The following is a 19,066-nucleotide window of genomic DNA, read 5'->3' as shown; positions in this document are numbered from 1 at the left end:
CCTTCAGTGTCACAGTGATCCAGTGATAGTTGTCTGTCCATCCATGAGGACACTGCAGACAGGAGCTGCTAACAGCTGATTCAGCTGCTTTAATGGGGACAATTTGCAAAACAATGTAAACAATGTAAATATAGGCTAAACAAACAAGGCGCAGAGGGAACAGCAGTACCGCCCTGTAGCTGACATTACAACAGCTTTTCTTACAGCTAGCATGTTAGCATCTATCAGATTAGCAACAACATTTTTGACTTTCTCCATTTTCACCCCCAACCCCCCCCCCCCCCCCCCCAGTCTGTTCTAAGCTCTCTCGACCACAGTCAGCCTCACTGTGGCTCATCACTTTACAAATACAAAGACGTCGCTCTGGACGGGACACATTTTAGTCAGGACCAAAAACTTAAACTGCTTCTTTCTTACTTTAGTTCGATATCACTTTGTTTTAAAGAAGTCACCGCAAGCCAGCAGGATGGGACGGCAGCCAACAGCCCCAGTTTAGTAAAGACGCTGTGAAGCTGTTATGAATGTGTTATGAACCAGTTACAAGACACACACACACACACACACACACCCTCCTGTGCTGCTGTAAACTGGTGTGTTTGTGTCTGTGAGTTGCTGCTGGTGGACTGTGATTGGCCGTTAGCTGTTTGTACTGTTGTGTCCAGACTGAACATTAATAACAAACACAGTGTGTGACCCAAATATTAAACACTGTTTCCTTTATGTCATTATAAGTTCTGGTTCACACGTGATCAGCTTCTTCTCTACTGCAGGTCAGTACAGACAGATGGACAGAGGGACGGACAGAGGGATGGACAGAGGGACGGACAGAGGGATGGACAGACAGACTGACAGAGGGGCCAACTGACAGAGGGAAGGACAGACAGACGGACAGAGGGACGGACAGACAGACGGACAGAGGGACGGACAGACAGACGGAAAGAGGGATGGACAGACAGGCTGACAGAGGGACGGACAGAGGGATGGACAGAGGGACGGACAGAGGGACGGACAGACAGACGGACAGAGGGACGGACAGACAGGCTGACAGAGGGACGGACAGACAGACTGACAGAGGGACGGTCAGACAGAGAGACAGACAGACAGAAAGACGAACAGACAGAGGGACGGTTCACACAGGCAGATAGATGGACGGACAGACAGAGGGACAGACAGACAGACAGATAGATGGACAGACAGACAGATGGACGGACAGACAGACAGACGGTTCACACAGACAGATAGATAGATGGACGGACAGACAGACAGATGAATGGACAGACAGAGGGACAGACAGACAGATAGATGGACGGACAGACAGATAGACGGTTCACACAGACAGATAGATGGACGGACAGACAGACAGATAGATGGACGGACAGACAGATAGACGGTTCACACAGACAGATAGATGGACGGACAGACAGGCAGATAGATGGATGGACAGACAGCCGTATACTTTATTTATTTTATAGATTCAACGATTAATTGAGGAAATAATCGGTAGACTAATAAAAATAATTCTTAGGTGCAGCCCTATCATGTGTTAAATGTGGTCTTAAAACATGTCTGTTATGTGATGAGGTAGGACAGATTCTAACCTACTGGTTTCTGTGGTCAGATACCAATTTCGTGCTGGGGAACGCTCAGATCGTGGACTGGCCGATCGTCTACAGCAACGATGGCTTCTGCAAACTGGCCGGTTACCATCGAGCCGAGGTCATGCAGAAGAGCAGCACCTGCAGGTACGGCGACACACCCACACCCACTGTTGTTGGATCGGTGTCCTGAGTGTCTGTGCTTCAGTACTGGACGGACTGTGTTTCCTCCTGCAGCTTCATGTACGGAGAGCTGACAGACAAGGAGATGAGCGAGAAGGTTCGACTGACCTTTGAGAACTACGAGATGAACTCTTTTGAGATTCTGATGTACAAGAAAAACCGTGAGTACAGTTTTTAACAGTGCTGCGTATTTCAGGTACTCTGTGTTAAAGTTGTTTCTTTTGACCTGAATACCCAAAAACCCAGAAACTCCAGGACCTGGAGACCCAGTTTATGTCCTAAACCGGGACATGCCATGCTGACAGTTGGCGGCCTTTCAGCGACAGAGGCCGTCAGTAAAAGACAGAGCTGTCTGACTGACTGTTCAGCTCAATGAATCAGCAGTTTCACTAACTGAGTGCAGCTTTTCTTTATTTAACCCCCTTTTTTCTATTTCCGTAAGCAAAGGGCCACACTGGGACACCAGCATGCACCTCCACCAGAGGTTCAGGGGGCACAGCAGTTACCAGCTGCTGCTTTTCATCAGACGTATTCTCAGTTCGTCTGACTGACCAGATTTACAGTGACATGAACACGGTTGGCTAGTTTAAAAACTGGTAAATGGCTGCATTTATAGCACTTTCACACTCGACATATGAGCCACCATGCAAGGTGCTGGGTTTGGGCTTCAGTGTCTTGCCCAAGGACACTTGGACACGCGGACAGGTGTCCAAGTATTTTCCAGGCATTTTATTAGAGAATCGTCAGTAGGGAGCTGACAGGAAGTGATAGGAGAGACAGAGATGGAGAAACGGGTCTCCAGCCAGACCTGCTTATAGAGGCTGAATCCAAATAGAAAAGATTCTCTGTGTCTGAGAACACTTAAAAATGATTAGAAGTTTAAGTTTACTACAGCATCTCCACTAAGTGCTGCTGATAGAGATTCACCGCCACGCTTTAACCAGGTTAAAGCCAAATGAAGCGCAGAGAGAAACGTTCTGAGAAAGCACTGCTGTAAAGTGAACAGTGGGAGGATGGATTGGACCAGTTAACAGATTGCGGGTTGTTTTTGTGAGGAGCACCAGACTGATTCCCTTTCTGTGCTGCAGGGATGCCCGTGTGGTTTTTCGTGAAGATCGCTCCAATCAGGAACGAGCAGGACAAGGTCGTCCTGTTTCTCTGCACCTTCAGTGACATCACCGCCTTCAAGCAACCAATTGAGGACGACTCTTCAAAAGGTGGGTGGGATACCAATAATTCATGAAAAACTCCAACACCTAAATGCAGGGCCGCTCACTCTGGTCACCCCAGTAGTGTCTTTGTTCACACGGTGATTTACTGTATTGAACATTCAGAATCAGAATCAGAAATGCTTATTGATCCCCGGGGGGAACATTGAATTGTCAGAGAATTCAGGTTCAAGGACGGAGAAGAAGTCTCCACTTTTAGCTGTTCAGACTTCACTCTTATTGGCTGTTGGCAGTGTCAGCACACATGTCTGATTAACACTTCTTGAAGCTGTAAGAACAAGTGATTAGGACCAACCAGCCATCAGTTTTGTGCCTCAGTGGTACCACATCGAAACACAACACAAAGCTAAAAGCTGTTTGTACCTACAAACTCTACACATTCCTCCTGTAACTGCTTGAGTGAAGACTTGCATCCTTCCATCCATAATTGGTGCTTGTTCTCTCCAAACGTCTGTTGCAGAACGATATCTTCATATCTGATGAATATTCCTAAAATGTGGATGGTCAAAAACTTCACGTAAAGTGTAATTTAGTGATCTCTGTTTTGGATCATCTAAACATTTTGTCGCTGGAGGTAGATACAGTCCGTCCTGTTAGCCGCTCTGTTACACTTGTTCAGTTCTTTTCTGATGTTTCAGTCTTGTGATGCTGTCACTCTGTCTCCTGGGCAGGTTGGGGTAAATTTGCCCGTCTGACTCGAGCATTAACCAGCAGTCGAGGGGTTCTTCAGCAGCTCGCTCCAGCTGTCCAAAAAGGAGAGAACGTCCACAAACACTCACGGCTGGCAGAGGTAAGATCATTTCTCCTCCTACGAGAACCCTCACCCTGTGAGCTTCAACCAAACATCCACCTGTAGGAGTGAGTGTGTGGTGAAGGTAAAACCTAGTCTTTCAAAGCCAAACTACATCTCATGAGCGTGGTTTTAAACCACCCACTGAGAACGACTTCAGCTGTGTGGATATTTTTGTATAATCTGAGAGCTATGAGGAGTGTTTAGATAGTGATGTGACTCGCTGCCTCGCAAACCCCCTGAACCTCTGGTGGAGGTGCAGTCCTTTATCTTAAGAAGACCTCCTGCTTTGTTGAAGTAAAGTCTTCTCTCCTTTCACAATACCTTTGGACTGATACAGGTAGGGGGTTATTAAATGAGAGAGCAGAAACTCCCTCCAGGTGGCCTCACCTGTGTCCCACGATACCTTAGTGCCATCTGAAAAGCTTTCCATTTGCTTTAGCCTCTCCAGCCTGCAGCAGCCGAGCAGAGGCCTGAACCTGATGTTTTATAAATGACTGCACGTTCTCTGACCAGTAAGTGTTTAAGACGGTATGACACAAGACAGAATTGATATAACTGTACAAAAAGACAGTGAACCTTCAATATTGGTGTTTCTTTCTGTCCTGAGATAAGAAGTATTAGCTGAAAGTACCTCTGACATCCTCTCTTCCTGTTATTAGCAGAGTGTTCAGATGGGCTGATAGATGGAAGTAGTTCCTGTTATCTACGGATGGCCTGCTTTCAGACTGAGCCAACCACACTGTTATTAAAAATGGAAGTTGGCCCTGTTTCTTCCTGAGTTCTCATCTGTCATTCAGGGCCACCGGAGCTCCTGTGGATCTTTAAAAACATTTAGACTTTCATTGATTCCATGGTTCATAAATATCTTAATATGTGGAATATTAAGAAGAGGACGAACTGAAGTTGCAGTGAAGTGACAGTTGGAGCATCTTTAGCTTCTGTAATGTGACATATGAATCATGTCTAGAGGTATTTGATCAGAGTTCAAGGAGCATTGCAGAGGACTGTTCACCAGCACTCACACCTCCATCACCAGTGTTGTTCTTCTTTTTGCCAACTGACATCCAAATGGACCCTCTGACCATGATACCACTCTGTTAGCTACTGCCGCCCACAAGCTATCCAGGGCAAGTGCACTTTTATATGATTTAGCTGTTCCCAAATCAGATTTGAATAAATGTTGTGTTACATTAGTGTGTGTTACAATAGAGTGTGTTACAATAGAGTGTGTTACATTAGTGTGTGTTACATTAGTGTGTGTTACAATAGAGTGTGTTACAATAGAGTGTTACATTAGTGTGTGTTACATTAGAGTGTGTTACAATAGAGTGTGTTACATTAGAGTGTGTTACATTAGTGTGTGTTACAATAGAGTGTGTTACAATAGAGTGTGTTACATTAGTGTGTGTTACATTAGTGTGTGTTACAATAGAGTGTGTTACAATAGAGTGTTACATTAGTGTGTGTTACATTAGAGTGTGTTACAATAGAGTGTGTTACATTAGAGTGTGTTACATTAGTGTGTGTTACAATAGAGTGTGTTACATTAGAGTGTGTTACATTAGTGTGTTACATTAGTGTGTGTTACAATAGTGTGTTACAATAGAGTGTGTTACATTAGTGTGTGTTACAATAGAGTGTGTTACATTAGCGTGTGTTACATTAGTGTGTGTTACATTAGAGTGTGTTACAATAGAGTGTGTTACATTAGTGTGTTACATTAGAGTGTGTTACATTAGTGTGTGTTACAATAGAGTGTGTTACAATAGAGTGTGTTACATTAGAGTGTGTTACAATAGAGTGTGTTACATTAGTGTGTGTTACAATAGAGTGTGTTACATTAGTGTGTGTTACATTAGAGTGTGTTACAATAGAGTGTGTTACAATAGAGTGTGTTACATTAGTGTGTGTTACAATAGAGTGTGTTACATTAGAGTGTGTTACATTAGAGTGTGTTACATTAGAGTGTTACATTAGTGTGTGTTACAATAGAGTGTGTTACAATAGAGTGTGTTACAATAGAGTGTGTTACATTAGTGTGTGTTACATTAGAGTGTTACAATAGAGTGTGTTACATTAGAGTGTGTTACAATAGAGTGTGTTACATTAGAGTGTGTTACATTAGAGTGTGTTACATTAGTGTGTGTTACAATAGAGTGTGTTACATTAGTGTGTGTTACATTAGTGTGTGTTACAATAGAGTGTGTTACATTAGTGTGTGTTACATTAGTGTGTGTTACAATAGAGTGTGTTACAATAGAGTGTGTTACATTAGTGTGTGTTACATTAGTGTGTGTTACAATAGAGTGTGTTACATTAGAGTGTGTTACAATAGAGTGTGTTACATTAGAGTGTTACATTAGTGTGTGTTACAATAGAGTGTGTTACATTAGAGTGTGTTACAATAGAGTGTGTTACATTAGAGTGTGTTACATTAGTGTGTGTTACAATAGAGTGTGTTACATTAGTGTGTGTTACATTAGTGTGTGTTACAATAGAGTGTGTTACAATAGAGTGTGTTACATTAGTGTGTGTTACAGTAGTGTGTGTTACAATAGAGTGTGTTACAATAGAGTGTGTTACATTAGAGTGTTACATTAGTGTGTGTTACATTAGTGTGTGTTACAATAGAGTGTGTTACATTAGAGTGTGTTACAATAGAGTGCGTTACATTAGAGTGTGTTACATTAGTGTGTGTTACATTTGTGTGTGTTACATTTGTGTGTGTTACAATAGAGTGTGTTACATTAGAGTGTTACATTAGTGTGTGTTACATTAGAGTGTGTTACAATAGAGTGTGTTATATTAGAGTGTGTTACATTAGAGTGTTACATTAGTGTGTGTTACATTAGAGTGTGTTACAATAGAGTGTGTTACATTAGTGTGTGTTACATTAGAGTGTGTTACATTTGTGTGTGTTACAATAGAGTGTGTTACAATAGAGTGTGTTACATTAGAGTGTTACATTAGTGTGTGTTACATTAGAGTGTGTTACAATAGAGTGTGTTATATTAGAGTGTGTTACATTAGAGTGTTACATTAGTGTGTGTTACATTAGAGTGTGTTACAATAGAGTGTGTTACATTAGTGTGTGTTACATTAGAGTGTGTTACAATAGAGTGTGTTACATTAGTGTGTGTTACATTAGAGTGTGTTACATTAGAGTGTGTTACATTAGAGTGTTACATGAGTGTGTGTTACATTAGAGTGTTACATTAGTGTGTGTTACATTAGAGTGTGTTACAATAGAGTGTGTTACATTAGTGTGTGTTACATTAGAGTGTTACAATCCACAGCAGCTGCTTTGCTCTGCTTGAATTAATATTTAGGTGGAGGAAGAATATTATACTCTGCTCAGTGACGCCACTCTGGAAAAAGATTTTGTTCTCAAAAGACCATTAAATTCAAAGAAAAATACTTGTCTAACATACAGTCCTGATTGTCTCTTCAAACAGAATAATAGGTCCAGATAATAAAGAATAAAATATTTTAACTGCATTTAACAGTTGGCCTCAAACGTCAGCGTCCTGCCGACAGGCGTCATGTTGCTGATAAGTTCTTCAGCTGCAGAGAGATAATTACTGTTGGCACTAATGAATTAATCCATTATCAGGGCGGTTCATAGGGGTGATGCTGTTTGTACTCTACATCAGGACTCTTGTCATATTAACAGATTTTATTTTTACGGTGGCAAGCAAGTTAATTTACTTACAGTATGTCATTCAGAGGACAAGCTCTTTACAGAAGCTCAGGAGGGATGTACATTATCATCTGCTGGTTTTGTTTTATTTGTTGAATGAACAGCTGGTTTCTCTCATTTTCAGTGTTGCTGTACTGAAATATGCTAATAGCAACACACATTTAAAATGTTGGAATTGATTGATTGATTCAGTTGCTGTTATCGTGTCCTTTATTTTTGCAGTTTTTTCTTTAATTGAACTTATATATATGTATTTATATGTAAGCAAATATGTAAACGTGGTCCCTAAAATAAGTTAAAGGAAAACAAAAAAGTTTCATCATCCTGTTGGTCTCGGATGCTATCAAGGTTTGTTCCAGGTAGAACATTTTTTTATCATGATTTGTTTCAAATCAAAACACTTGAATAGTCAAAATCAAACTGTAAAAAGTGGAACTCTTGTTCTCCCCATTAATTCAAATGTTTTTAGCCACGCTAGCGACGCAGCTCTGTGGATGCTAATGTCTGTCTGAAACGTCTCAACAGCTGCTGGATGGACTGTGATGAGATGTGGTTCAGACCTTCATGGTCCCCTCAGGATGAACTGTAGTAACTCTGGTGATCCTCTGACTCTTCATCTAGCGCCACCATCAGGTCAACATGTTCATGTGTCCAATATTTTGGTTTATTACATTTCATTACATTTATTTAGCTGACACTTTTATCCAGTGCTACTTGCAATAAGTGCATTTCAACCATGTGGATTCAACCCAAGAATTGCAAGATTCATGAAAGTTCATCAACTACATCAAATATTCTGAACTACTTCAAGTACTACATTTAGAAACAATAAGAGATAGAGAATTTATTTATTTTTTTATTTTTTTGGGCCAAGCTGCCGTCTGAACAGACGCATTTTCAGTCTGTGATGGATCATCTGTAGAGTTTCTGCTGTCTGTTATGACCAAATACCTCCAGAAGAGCCTCATCTGGACATTGTGTTTACTGCTAATTAGCATGTGTTAGCATGCTAATATGCTAAATTTAGATGGTGAACACCTGTTTAGCTTCAGCACGATAGCATTGACATTGTTAAATTTAACTCGTCTTTACTTAAACATGAGAACTGTGAACTGCTTTGTCTCCACGATCACGTCATGTAGAAACTTTGTTCCGTGTTTTTAAGCAGAGACAAACTGCAGCCTGATGCTCTGTTCATTTTGTCGTGTGTCTCAGGTTCTCCAGCTGGGTTCAGACATCTTGCCTCAGTACAAACAGGAAACGCCAAAGACGCCGCCGCACATCATCTTGCACTACTGCCTCTTCAAGACCACATGGGACTGGGTCATCCTCATCCTCACCTTCTACACCGCCATCATGGTGCCCTACAACGTCTCCTTCAAGACCAAGCAGAACAACGTCACCTGGCTGGTGGTGGACAGCATCGTGGACGTCATCTTCCTGGTCGACATCGTCCTCAACTTCCACACCACCTTCGTCGGCCCGGCCGGAGAGGTCATCTCCGACCCGAAACTCATCCGCATGAACTACGTCAAGACCTGGTTTGTCATCGACCTGCTGTCCTGCCTGCCTTATGATGTCATCAACGCCTTCGAGAACGTCGACGAGGTCAGTGGACTTTTATTAATCTGTTAATACTAAATAACAGCTTCCTTAAACAACGTGAGGAAGTGCAGTACTTGTCGGCTGTGTCACAGAGCGCCGAGTCTTTGATGTGCTTCCGTTGACACACTGGACGTGTTATTAGACAGAAGATGTAGGCGAGGTACGGTAGCCCGGATACGGGGAGCAAATTCACTGAAATGAAGTGTTGATGCTCGTGAACCTGAGATGCCACCAGTGTGTTTTGCACCTTCAGGCTGCAAATAACAATTATTATTAACAAGTTTCACGTCTCTGCATGGAAGTGAACTTTGAGCCAGCAGCTGCCTGTGAGGAGGGAAGTCATTTGTAAAATATCAGCGATGTAAATCTTTAAACACAGAGACTCGACTCTCTCGCTCTGCAGTCATGTGACCCACAGCAGCCACCGTCCGTTCAGCTGAGGCATGAAATTAAAGACCTGGGAGTCTCATCAACATGATGGAGTGGATTGTTTTACATTCATCCAGTGACTTCACAGCATGTAATGACTTCCTGTAGATGCAGAGTAGAAAGGTCACGACTGAGCACCGCTGAACTGCTGACAAGTAAAAAATGAAAAACCTTCAGTGTAGCAACAAGAATGTCTAAATCAGTCCAAACAGTCACGTCTCCACAGGAGACACGGGACTTCACTCCGCCGCCGGATTCAGAGGAGATGATGGAGCCGGAGGATCAGAATAATCCAGTTTATCTCCGGCTGCTGGAAGACGAGCTGAGAGTCTGTTACAGATCTGATTAAAGATGGCCGACATGATCCTGAGGCAGAACTGGGCCCATCCACCAACTCTCTGCTGTAAGAGCTCTAATATTCTCATGGTCAAGTCACAGTAGAGAGTCACTTCACCCTAATCACAAATAACACAACGACATTTAAAAAAAGTTGGACAGATTTGCAGTTGATGAGAAAACTCGAGTGGAATTTCTAGTAGAGCAGAAAAATGTAATCAGCTGTGTGGAACAACAATGTTTTTGACTGAGAAGTTAATAAGTATTGATAAAATATGTACATAAGAATAAGACACAAAGATTCTTTGCTGAGAGAAGCTCAGAGGACGACATTGAAGCTCTAAACTAATATAACAACTGTTTGGTTTTTAATCTTATTCAACCAGATGAAACACACTCACCTGTAAAGGTGAACTGAATCAGACCATAAAGAGAACTGAATGAGGTTCTGTGTCAGTCAGTTTCGACGTCTTCTGATGTCTCATGTCCAACCAAAGATGCTCAGTTGATCATCGCAGAAGGCTGAGAAAAGTATTTACAGCTGAGAAGCTGGAACTACAAATGTTAATTAAAAAATGAAGGAAAGCTTTCCTTCGTTCTACATTCAACTAAACAAACATGTTGAATATATTTTGATATGTCTGTTGAGATCAAAAAGCTGTCAGGACACTTTGTCGTCATCACAGAATTATTATCTCGGTCACATTACAAACAAAGTCTCAGTCATGAGTTAATTGTGTCGTGATCACAGGAAAACAAAAAGAATAGAAATAATGGAGTCTGTCTCCTGTAGAGCAAAACGAGACGAGGTGTCAGGATTTAACCTGTCAAGGTTACAGCGTCGATGCTCAGTGTGTCTCAGCGCCAGCGGTGAAGGCTGCTCATGGAGGAGCAGTGCATTGTGGGTGTTTCCCTGATGAGGAAACAGTGTTGTTGATGAGAGGAGCTGGAGAGGCGGCTGAGTGGTCTGATGAGAGGCTGCAGGGACAGACGAGTCCAACATGGAGAGGACGTGTCTCTGTAGATGGCAGAGCGGCTGCATGTTTCATACATGTTTCATGCAGACTTTATCTATCCTGACTCTAAAAGCACTGATGGAGGGTGGAGGGAAGGATAAATATTGACTTCAGTCATGAATAAGTCAGACTACATCATACCAGTTATATGTTTTACTTTATACTGTGGCCACTGGGAATTCTGGATTCTGATTGGCTGCACGGTGCGTTTGAACTCAGAATCAGAATCAGAAATACTTTCTTGATCCCCGGGGGGAAATTGTACAGCACCGGTGCTCCCATTCAAGAGTAGAAAGTAGCAAAAATATAGAACTAAAAGTATGTAGAAAATATAAAAATAAGAAATAAAAAATAAAAAATATACACATTTAGAATCAGAATCAGAATCAGAAACTGTTTATTGCCAAGTAACATACATTACAAGGAATTTGCTGTGGTCTGAAGGTGCTATTGTTTCGATAACAAATAAGTAGAATATAAAAAGTAAAATAAGAATAAAAATAAAAATAAGATAAGATAAATAACAACAGTGCAGTGACCAGAATAAAGTAAAGTGTCCAGTAGGGGGTGGGTGCGTTAATGTAACGCAGTGGGGACAGGGGTGATGTACGTTAATAATAACGTAATAACGTATAGCTTGTGTTTGTGTTCTGGGGGGGGGGGGGGGGGGTCAATGTAAGTTCGTCAGGTTGACTGCAGAGGGGAAGAAACTGTTTTTGTGGCGGGAGGTTTTGGTCCTGATGGACCGCAGCCTCCTGCCAGAGGGGAGGGGGTCGAACAGATGGTGTCCGGGGTGGGAGGGGTCGGCAGCGATCTTCCCTGCTCTCCTCAGGGTCCTGGAGGAGTACAGGTCCTGAAGAGATGGGAGGTTGCAGCCGATCACCCTCTCTGCAGAGCGGATGATACGCTGCAGTCTGCGTCTGTCCTTGGTGGAGGCAGCAGCGTACCAGACGGTGATGGAGGAGGTGAGGATGGACTCTATGATGGCAGTGTAGAAGTGAACCAGCATTGTTTGTGGCAGGTTAAACTTCCTCAGCTGCCTCAGGAAGTACATCCTCTGTTGGGCTTTCTTGATGAGGGAGCTGATGTTCAGCTCCCACCGGAGGTCCTGGCTGATGATGGAGCCCAGGAAACGGAAGGACTCCACAGTGTCCACTGGAGAGTCACACAGGGTGATGGGGGCGGGTGGGGCTGCGCTCTTCCTGAAGTCTACAACCATCTCCACTGTCTTTGAAGCGTTAAGCTCCAGGTTGTTGCTGTTGCTCCAGGTCACCAGGTGGTCAATCTCCCACCTGTAGGCAGACTCATCCTCTCCAGAGATGAGTCCGATGAGGGTGGTGTCGTCCGCGAACTTCAGGAGCTTGACGGACTGGTGACTGGAGGTGCAGCTGTTGGTGTACAGGGAGAAGAGTAGAGGAGAAAGAACACCTTGAGCCTTGAGGGGAGCCGGTGCTGATCGTCCGCGAGTCTGAGACCTGTTTCCCCAGCTTCACGTGCTGCTTCCTGTCAGACAGGAAATCTGTGATCCACCTGCAGGTGGGGTCTGGCACGTTCAGCTGGGAGAGCTTGTCCTGAAGAAGAGCCGGGACGATGGTGTTGAAGGCAGAGCTGAAGTCCACAAACAGGATCCTGGCATAGGATCCTGCGGAGTCCAGGTGCTGGAGGATGAAGTGTAGAGCCAGGTTGACGGCGTCGTCTACAGACCTTTTGGCTCTGTAGGCGAACTGCAGGGGGTCCAGCAGAGGGTCTGTGATGGATTTGAGGTTTACAGTATTTAAGTGAAAAATAAAGTAAAACATATATACAGCAGCAATGTATATGTATGTCTATATATATATATGTGTGTGTGTGTATGTATCGCACTGAAAATTTAAAGAATAAATAAATAATAATGAGGTAGTATGTGTAGGAGCAGGTCCAGGTTTCCAGTCTCTTCCTGAGTGTCTGACCCTCAGAGGGAGGAGTTGAACAGTCTGATGGCCACAGGCAGGAATGATTTCCTGTGTCGCTCTGTTGGACATTTGGGAGGAATGAGTCTCCCACTGAAGCTGCTCTTGTGTCCGACCAGTACGTCATGGAGAGGATGTGAGACATTGTCCAAGATGCCCCGCAGCTTGGACAATGTCTCTCAGCGTCCTCCTCTCTGACACCACCGTCAGAGAGTCCAGCTGCACCCCCACAACGTCACTGGCCTTGCGGATCAGTTTGTTTAGTCTGTTGGAGTCCGCCACCCTCAGCCTGCTGCCCCAGCATGCAACAGCATAGAGGATAGCACTGGCCACCACAGACTCATAAAACATCCTCAGCATAGTCCGGCAGATGTTGAAGGACCTCAGCCGCCTCAGAAAATAGAGACGGCTCTGGCCCTTCTTGTAGAGGGCATTAGTGTTCTTTACCCTGTCCAGTTTATTGTCTATGTGAACTCCCAGGTACTTGTAGTCCTCTACAATGTCCACACTGACCCCCTGGATGGAAACAGGGGTCATCTGCGCCTTGGTCCTCCTCAGATCAACAGTCAGTTCCTTTGTCTTTGTCACGTTGAGCTGCAGGTGGTTCTGCTCGCACCATGTGACAAAGTAGTCCACAGCAGCCCTGTACTCCAACTATTGCTGAGTCGTCAGAAACCTTCTGAAGATGGCAGGTCTCAGTGCAGTAGCTGAAGTCCGTGGTGTAGACGGTGAAGAGGAAGGGAGAGAGGACAGTCCCCTGCGGGGCCCCGGTGTTGCTGACCACTCTGTCTGACACACAGTGTTGTAAGCGCACATACTGTGGTCTGCCAGTCAGGTAGTTGACAATCCAGGACACGAGGGGGGCATCCACCTGCATCTCCGTCAGCTTCTCACCCAGTAGAGCCGGACGGATGGTGTTGAACGCACTGGAGAAGTCAAAGAACATGACTCTCACAGTGCTTGCCGGCTTATCCAGGTGGGCGTAGACGCGGTTGAGCAGGTAGATGATGGCATCCTCCACTCCAAGTCGGGGCTGGTAGGCGAACTGAAGGGGGTCCAAGTGTGGCTTGACCAAGGGCCGGAGCTGCTCCAGGACGAGTCTCTCCAGGGTCTTCATGATGTGGGAGGTCAGTGCCGCGGGTCTGTTGTCCTTGGAGTCACTGGGACGCGGCGTCTTCGGCACAGGAACGAGGCAGGACGTCTTCCGCAGCACGGGGACCCTCTGAAGACTCAGGCTCATGTTGAAGAGTGCCGTCAGGTTGAAGAGTGCCGTCAGCCTGGGGACTGGGGAACGAGGTGTGAGGAAAGCTCTCACAGGGGGGTGGGGGGCTATGAGGAGCAGGAGGGGGAGGGGGGAGTGGAATAGGTGAAGGTAGGAGGCAGACAGCAGAAGAGTCATGGGGGGGTGAGCAGGGCCCACAGAGTCAAATCTGTTGAAAAACAGATTCAGTTTGTTGGCCCGGTCCACACTGCCTCCAGCTCCTCTGTTGTTGGTCGGCCTGTAACCCGTGATGGTCCTCATTCCACTCCAGACCTCTCTGGTGTTGTTCTTCCTCCTGTACTCCTCCTTGGCCTCTCTGATCTTCACCTTCAGTTCCCCCTGGATCGTTCTCACCTCCTCCCTGGTGCCAGCTCTGAGAGCCCTCTGTTAGTAACTGGACCATTTAACTGGACATACGACCAAACCCCACACGGACAATGGTGTAAGAGGGTGTAGCAGAGAGGTAATTCATGAATCATAAACTCTGAGCTCAGCCTTGTGAACCACTTCCTGTTTAACTAAATGTTAAACAACACAACATGAACAATATTTTATGATGTTTAAAACCAAAAAATGGAAATCAAATTTAGTTGTATGTGTAAATTACGTGTGATATTTTCAGTTTGATTATAGATATCATTTTGTTGGCAGAATAAAACATTACAACCACAGAGAATACTGGACTCTGATTGGCTGGAGAGGCTGCATTATTTTCAGATAACCCAAAGATGTAATCAAAAACTAAAAACTTGAAGCTTGGTTCTTGGTTCTTACTTTTGTAGTATTTTATACTTCATATCATAGAAGCTTATACCTGTTATGTCCTAGTCATGTTCAAATATCTCAGTAACTATTTTTATTTTCATTTTTATATTTTATTTACTGTTTATTTACTATTTACTACCTTGGCTTTTGGAGCGTCTTCAGATCCCTCCACAGCCGGACTGTCCTGTTTCTATATGTAATGTTATTGTTGTTTACAACTTTCTATCAGTAATAATATAAAACTCACCAGGTGAACCATCGCCCATCAGTAATAATATTAATAATATAATATTAAACTCACCTCTTCACACCGATCGGGCGGTTTACAGTCAGTGAGCCTGTTAGAGTTCTCCCTCCATCAGTAAATCAACCAAATGACCAACCAGAAGGATCAATCGATCGATCGATCGGTCAGTAAACTGCAGCCGTCCACCAGTTGGAGACTGTGCTGCTCATAAAGAAACTTCCTGCAGCGTCGGCTTTTCTTGTTTACACTTCACATGAGGAAGAACAATAATAACATGAGGAAGACGAAACGTGTCTTCAATGTTTCAGCAGCGTTTCCAATCAACAACGTGTGTTATTGTGAAAACAAATACTTTTGTATTATTATTATTATTATCATTATTATTGTTGTTGTTGTTGTTATTATTATACTGTTCATAAGTTAAAATCAAGCTGAGAGGAAGAGGAAGTCTGATGAAGATGCTGCTGCTGAAACTGAACCTCAATCTGAATCATAAAGGAAATTATTTCCCTCCTCTCCTCGTCTCTTCCTCCTCCTCCTCCTCCTCCTCTTCCTCTCCTCGTCTCTTCCTCCTCCTCTTCCTCTCCTCGTCTCCTCCTCTTCCTCTCCAGGGGATCAGCAGTCTCTTCAGCTCTCTCAAAGTGGTCCGTCTGCTGCGTTTGGGTCGTGTTGCCAGGAAGCTGGACCACTACATCGAGTACGGTGCTGCCGTACTGGTTTTACTGGTGTGCGTGTTTGGCCTGGCGGCCCATTGGCTGGCCTGTATCTGGTACAGCATCGGAGACTACGAGGTGATCGACGAGGACACCAACAGCGTGAGGATGGACAGCTGGCTGTTCCTGCTGGGGGAGACGGTGGGGACGCCGTACCGGTTCAACGCCTCGGGTTCGGGACGCTGGGAAGGGGGGCCCAGCAAGGACTCGGTCTACATCACCTCACTGTACTTCACCATGACCAGTCTGACCAGCATCGGCTTCGGGAACATCGCCCCGAACACAGACGGAGAGAAGATCTTCGCTGTGGCCATGATGATGATCGGCTGTGAGTCACTTCCTGTCAGTTCTTGATCTGGTTTCTTCAGACTGAGAAAAGAATCAGTTGCTCAAATTCAGTTACAGCTGTGTGAAGAAATAGTTTTAATTTCAGGTTTATTTGTTTAAAACCAGATGTAAAGCAGGTGTCAAGTGGAACTAATATATGAAACATGATACTTATAAAGAACATTACAAGAGACACCTTCAGATTACAGTCATTTGATTCATTGTTGATATAAAAATATGGATCAGTACAGCTTCAACCCTTTGAATCCAACTTCACAGTCAAACCGGGACATGCAGGCGTAGTTACATGACGTGGTAACCTGTGATCTGCCTATCAACAACACGGTATAAACCACGTTTATATGAACCACCCTGTTTGACCTCCAGACTTTGTCCTCCATCTGTCTTTTTTTGGCAAATTGAACGTGCCATCCCACGATCCCTCTGTACATAAACAGAGGAGAGTCAGACAGGTCTGTCAATAATTTATTGATAGTTGACTCCGTCGTCTGACTCGTATTCACAGCAGATCGGGGTCACTGTGTGTGAACTGAACTACTATTCAATCCATCGGGAAGCGATCTTATAAGGGACCTGCGTAAACAATGTATATGTGTATGTAAATCACTTGGTAACCATGGTAACACCTATGCTGTGGCAGTCCATTATAAAGTGTGACACAGAGATCGCACTGTAATGTCTCTATCTGGTAGTCATTATTCATAACATGCAGTGGATTTACAGTTTAATAACATAATGCTCTTTGTGACAGAGACCATAAATATGATGCAGGATGACATCACCAGAACTGTCCAATCAGTGAATTACCTGTCGGTCAGTGTGAACATGAACTGGACTGCAGGTGTGAAAGTGACCTGATTGGTGTGCCTTCATCAGGGTGGTGTCCCCTGCTGTTTTCAAGTTTCCTGATATATACAGTCCATTGATTAGCCACGTGACTGATAAATCACCGTAGATGCCATGTACACAAAACAACACCATCACTCTGATGAACAGTTGTTGTCCTCAGCAACAAGACCAACTAATAAAGACTTGCAGACAGACGGAGGCTGTTTTCCATCACAGTGACCTTGATCCGCTGAGGAGGTAATGACCTCCTCAGGCAGTTTTTTTTCCACCTGCGTCTGTTGAGCCATTTGAAGACAGTTTCAATCAGTTTTGGAGCTCAGCAGAGATCAGAGGCTCCATCAACTGTGTGACGTTGTAAAACATTGTTATCCAAAATGACTCCCTCCTCTGACTTCACCTCAGCTGCTGCTGTTTAAAGGAACAGTCAGACATTTTCTCACCCCATGAGATATATATATATATATATATATATATATATATATATATATATATATATTATAAGCTTTAGTTAAACAAACTGAAAATATAGACCCATTTTACACCAATGGTTCCAAATATTAGTTGCTAACGTTAGCTTAAACTCTGATGGCTTCCAGGGTCAGCTTTCACACGGAGCGGAAATATCACACAGTTGATGTGTTAGTGGTAATGTAACCCCACAAAATAATGTTGATAGTGACGTGCTGCTTGGCCTTGGAAGTGACGGTTATTGTTGTAGGTAGCAAGCAGCCGTGTGCTGCAGTTGCTAAGCTATGATTGGACAATCTCTGTTCGGGGGAGGTGTTAAGCGAACTGTCATTCAGGGAGGTTTGTGGCTGCACATCATAGGCTGTATATAAAGATGGCGACGCGTCTCGGCCGCTGCCATCTTGCTCTGGTGATGTCATTTGGAGCAAGAGTCTGCTCACTGGTGATCAGGGGGTGGAGCCGCGGTATTGAGGTCCCGCCCACACACCCACCAGACCCAATTGCTAACACACCACAGTCAATCACAGCTGTCAATCTTGACGTTTCACCCCGTTTTTATAGCATCAAATAACAAATTAAAACCAAACTGATCAGAAAAATGAACACTTGAACAAACATCAGCTGATAAGAACTACAGAAACCATCTTTGGGAAAAATGTATTTGATGTGTACTTTGATTTTTTTGTTTGGCCCATCTCCCATCTGCTAACATGGAGGGGGCGGGGCTTATGACCTATACTGCAGGCAGCCACCAGGGGGGCGATCAAGACGTTTTGGCTGTCATGTCGCCCATCTTTGTACACAGACTAGGCTGCACATGCAGCAGTGACTTTTACATCATTTTAATTGTAACTTTTTACTTTCCTCAGTGTTGTTTATGGTCCAACTTTTACAGCTAGCTGCTGCTGTCCTGTGCCGGTCTCTCCTGGTCTACATGCTCAGGATTACCCAGAGGTACTGTAGCACCTGACAGTAAAACTGGAGGCGACTGTGGTTGTCGACGGTTCGCTCTCTGTTGTTTGAGCTCAGTGAAGATTTAGAGAGGCCTGTCTCCTCCGATCCACACAGGGAGACGGGCGGCCACTCCGTTGGCAGTTGTTTCCTCAGAGATGTGATGAGGCCTGACACGCTGCAGTCTGGTGTGGTGGAGTTCCTCTCTGAAATATTAACTGTACTGTCAGATCGGCTGGACTCGTGTCCTCCCTGCTGTCTGCTACAGTCTGCACACATCCAGCTGCTCAGCAGGATGCCTGATTCAGCCTGAAATCTGGAGGTGACTGCACGGATCCTGCAGCTCTGCATAGTAATATTTCAACACCACAGACAATAATATGTGTCTGCGCCACGAGACTTCAACAGCTTTACCAGCTACAGTAGATATCACCTTGGGACCACCCCCAAATGACCTATACAGATACAAACTTAACAAATTCTTTCATCAACAACTTAAGTCTTCACATCTAATTAACTTCTTCTACACCACTTGTTTCACAATAATATGTCCTGCTGGCTGTGTGGTTGGTAACATCAGTCCAACCGTCTATCCTTCACTTTGGTTTTGGCATCAAAAATAGTGAAAA

General features: G+C 44.2%; 1 protein-coding gene across 1 annotated transcript in view; it reads left to right on the top strand.

The window, feature by feature from the left end:
- The window catches only part of kcnh1b (potassium voltage-gated channel, subfamily H (eag-related), member 1b), a 40,171-nt gene that overhangs the window by 4,687 nt on the left and 16,418 nt on the right, over nt 1–19,066 (top strand). Inside the window, exons 2-7 of the mRNA XM_070922407.1 lie at nt 1,619–1,742; nt 1,833–1,939; nt 2,867–2,995; nt 3,679–3,797; nt 8,716–9,108; nt 15,720–16,149. Of these exons, the coding sequence (XP_070778508.1) occupies nt 1,619–1,742; nt 1,833–1,939; nt 2,867–2,995; nt 3,679–3,797; nt 8,716–9,108; nt 15,720–16,149 (1,302 nt within the window). The remainder of the gene's footprint in view (nt 1–1,618; nt 1,743–1,832; nt 1,940–2,866; nt 2,996–3,678; nt 3,798–8,715; nt 9,109–15,719; nt 16,150–19,066) is intronic.

This window comes from Enoplosus armatus, chromosome 2 (genome assembly GCF_043641665.1).
Source record: "Enoplosus armatus isolate fEnoArm2 chromosome 2, fEnoArm2.hap1, whole genome shotgun sequence".
NCBI lineage: Eukaryota > Metazoa > Chordata > Actinopteri > Centrarchiformes > Enoplosidae > Enoplosus > Enoplosus armatus.
This window is presented reverse-complemented; position numbering and strand designations above follow the sequence as displayed.